Source organism: Buceros rhinoceros, unplaced genomic scaffold (genome assembly GCF_000710305.1).
Source record: "Buceros rhinoceros silvestris isolate BGI_N320 unplaced genomic scaffold, ASM71030v1 scaffold4917, whole genome shotgun sequence".
NCBI classification, from domain to species: domain Eukaryota; kingdom Metazoa; phylum Chordata; class Aves; order Bucerotiformes; family Bucerotidae; genus Buceros; species Buceros rhinoceros.
Window position 1 is genome coordinate 84,243 of NW_010423821.1, and position 3,941 is coordinate 88,183.

The 3,941-nt window shown below is 40.3% G+C and overlaps 1 protein-coding gene across 1 annotated transcript in view; it reads right to left on the minus strand.

Annotated features, from left to right (window-relative positions):
- COL4A1 (collagen, type IV, alpha 1) overlaps window positions 1-3,444 on the minus strand; it is a 54,042-nt gene extending 50,598 nt beyond the window's left edge. Inside the window, exons 1-4 of the mRNA XM_010140549.1 lie at window positions 3,394-3,444; window positions 1,853-1,942; window positions 1,718-1,762; window positions 180-225 (exon numbers count right to left, since the gene is read on the minus strand). Of these exons, the coding sequence (XP_010138851.1) occupies window positions 180-225; window positions 1,718-1,762; window positions 1,853-1,942; window positions 3,394-3,444 (232 nt within the window). The remainder of the gene's footprint in view (window positions 1-179; window positions 226-1,717; window positions 1,763-1,852; window positions 1,943-3,393) is intronic.
- Between the last annotated feature and the right edge of the window lie 497 nt (window positions 3,445-3,941).

Sequence of the window (3,941 nt, forward strand, 5' to 3'; positions counted from 1 at the left end):
AAATGTCACATTTGTGCCATTACATCCTGGAATACCACAGGGACCAGGAGGGCCATCTTGTCCAGCAATGCCCTGCACGAAAAGAAAGTAAATAATCAGCAATATTAGCAATAATCCAGGTCAGATGTCACAGTTAAAACTTTGATGGTCTTTGTAAAAACACATATACTTCATACGTACAGGAAGGCCTGGGTTTCCTGGAAAGCCTGATGCTCCTGGGGGACCCTGCAATTGACAAACACAAAAGTGAAACGACAAACTCACAGAACAGCAACAACAAGCTGCAGCCTGAGTCACATCTGCAGTGATGACAGTGAAAAAACAAGTACCAGTTTCTTCTAAACTTCCTTGACAAAATAACTTCAATCTTCAAAGCCTCTTAAACACGGCACCTGAGTAATTGATAACTGAAAGCAACTTTTTATATTTCTTTCACTTTTTAAGTGGCAATGTGGATTTTCTTCCACAGGAACTGGACAAGAGCCTCAAGTACAGGTAAAAAGGAATGCAAAGGTGCTGTCTTCTCACAACCATTTTTCCAAAACGAAATTTAGCGTAGGCATCTCTTCATAGCAGAATAGGATGTTAACACTATCTATAGGTGCTTCTCCATCGTCCATATTGACACCAGTATATTGATTCAGCCTTAGTATCAAAAAACCTACCAGGGTGAGATAACTCTTCTTGAACAGCTTCTCCGTGCAACGAATCAGTAGTTTGGCTTGGAAAAGCATTTTCATCCTACCAACTTATTTATTCATGCAGTATTTCCTAATACATGTATCATGAAGCAGAAAAGACATACTTGCTCTGTAGCACACAGGCACATTTGCCAGAAGATGTCAATTTACATTAACACTCAGAATACCCCAGGGTATCATGAACATTCATGGACTGAGATAAGGATTTCTTGATGTAACAGAATATCCCCTCTGTAATAACTCAGAAACTGCAGTTGATTCAATAAAGTCTATGTGCTGCAGCAACTGCAGGCAAATGGAGAACAAAACAGATGGCATTTTGAAAATCTGTGGACAAGAGGGTATAGCTGAAAAGTCATTTGCACTCTCTTTCGTCATTACATTACAAAATGTGAAAATGCTCGGAATGAGCTTGGCATCTCACAAAACCCCAGAAGACATGGCCCTGGCCAGTATAATGTCCTAAAATAAGTATTACAGAACTGTCACATTAACCAGAAATGACAACAGGGAGGTTACAGGCATATTCCAAGCTTCTTCTAGCAAAGTCGAGAAATCTTTGTTCCTGCCTTTAATCTGGTTCCGCACCTTGTGCACACTTTTAATGTGTATGCGCTCATAGGTGTGTCCGCTTCTCTGCTGGAGTGCTTCAAGGAGGTTAGATGGCAAACATAAAGGAGAATTTTGCAGGAGGTAATAAAGTTGGTTCATATTCAAGCTGAAAAATCTTCTTGCCATGTCAAAAAGATATCAAAGGCACATTGAAACGAGTGCTGTTGATGCAGCGATAAGTAACAGGTGAAAATGCAAATGGGCAAAGGCACTGACCATCCGATGCAGAAAGAACTTCAAAGGCAGAAGCAAGAATTTCGAAGTTATTGTGAAGCACAAGGGGATGTCATTGTTTAACTCAAAAAAGAGACTAACCCCATTTTGCACTTGAAGGCAGCCTTGGAGAGTTAAAGACATATAAACCCATAGATATTGGAATTCCAAAAAAGTAAGTTAGAACTCACTCTTGTTCCCTTTGTTCCTGGCAGTCCTGGTTCTCCAGTATCACCCTGCAAAGGCAAAGAGATAGCTTTGTCTTTCCTTGGGACAACAATTTAGGGAAATCTGAGTGGCTTAAATACTAAAGCTTAAGTTCTTACCTTAAGCCCTGGTGGCCCAGGGGGACCTTCAGGTCCTTGCATTCCAGGAAACCCAATCACACCCTGTAGTCCCGGCAAGCCTCTTTCTCCCTGTGGAAGAAGAAAATTCATTAGCAACAAAACAACTGAAGCTGCTTCTTCAAGCAACCCACATAATACCTGTTTCTGTGCTCAGGAAACCCATTAGGTGGTAAGAAGCTAGATGTGACATCAAAAATTTCATGTTGCTATTTGAAAGAAGGATTATTACCAACAAAAAAATATTTCTGGTTCAATAATAGGTTAGCAGAGACCAAGTGTGGCATAATAGAAAAGTACTCTTTGAATGAAAATGAAACCTTTTTCCTGTCTCCCAGGACAGCACTGTTTGTAGCATGTTCATATGCCCGGGATCAGGAAGGCCACTTTTCCTCTAAGAAGACCTATTTGCATTCTGGTAAAGATACTGCTCGATCCTGGTAGAAAATCTATCACTCCAAATCAGCAGTTAAATTCCTGACAACTGCAACTATCACTGTTCAGTCACTACTGTATGTATGGCCAATACCACTCCTCTTCTTGTATATCATTCACACCAGCAGATATTGGAGACCAGGCTCGTCACTTAGTCTTGAATTTCAGGGTGGTTTAGAGACAGAGTTCTTTGAGATGCAGGATCTTCCCAAGAAGCTGAAAGCACAGATTGTATGTGTCATCTTTTAGTTCTTCTTTAGTGCTGTATGGGACATCTGTGTTTTCTGTGCTGTTGCTCTCCTGCAACCCCAAACGTATTTAAATCAGATAAATCTAGAATCAGAAAATTCATCCACACTCTACATCAATATTGCAGCTATTATACATTCACTATACTTGGACTCCCAGCGTCCAAGAGGAAGACTGTCTGAATAAACGCTGCAAAATCTACACACGGGGGAGAGGGAAAAGAATTATGTATGTCAAAGTCTGAAAACAGCAAAGCAAGCAAATTAAAAGCCAAACATTCCGTGTAGGAAGCAATGGGAGTTGTAACCTTTCAAGGTCTGGTGTGAAACAGGGAGAAACATTCATATTTTCCAGTGTATGTGGGAATACTGGATGAACAAAACTAGTGAAAGAATGAAAAGGTACACAAGTTGGGACAACAGCTGAAAAGCATGGCACTTGTTTCAGAAACTCAGAACATAGACTAATTTTCAAAGGCTACCAACAAGAAAATAAAAGCAACAAGGTTCAAAACACACAAAAGGAAGCTACGCAAAGATTTGCAGCAAAACAGTGAGAAATAAGATTGCTACTTGTAATGAACAAAAAACTTAGTATTTGAATTTTAGGATGGTGAATAGGAAAAAACTTTTCTGCTGTTTGCTCAGGATATAGATTCCCAGCAATACACTGGTAGCTTGCAGTGGGGTCAGCTAAGGACTGAGCACACAAGAGGAAGAACATCTGAGACTTGGAGAGCTCACTCTTCAAGTGGGTATAACAGGCATCTCACAAAGAAAAGGTTATGATATACAGGCAGTGGAAACTGAGCTAGGACCTGCGTACATGGTGCTAGTTACGGTTTCAGAAGATGAGAGGAACTGGAAGACTTGTGGGGTTACTGGGTTCATGTTGGATTTTAGCTCCTTGGCTGTGAGTTTGCTAAGAAGATGAAGTGACAAGGGAGATGATTGACAGGTAAGGAAAGCAGGACCAAGGAGGAAAGAGGGGAGAAAACTATATCTGAGATGATAAGAGCATGAGAAAGTGAAATCAAAACAACAACAATTTACTAAAATTTCTTGCCCGGAAAAGTTCTCCTGCTACTTCTTCTCTCCTTCCTCCCACAAAAATACTTTTTTTCAATAAAAAGGCACTTCCTGAGGCATGCAATCAGCTTTTTCTTGATGTGCTGAAATGGCACAATCTCCCCTATTTACTTCCCAGTACTCTCTGTCATGGTTTCAGAATAAAGTTTGCTAGGAACCCAAATCCAAGGCACTGTGTTAGACTACAGAACACAGCAAAACAGAGCAAATAGCAGAACAGATGAAGAAATATATTTCTAGGTCAGCTGTAAGAGTTACAAAGTCCAAGTTCTAAAGTAACTAAAACTATTTTGGAAACG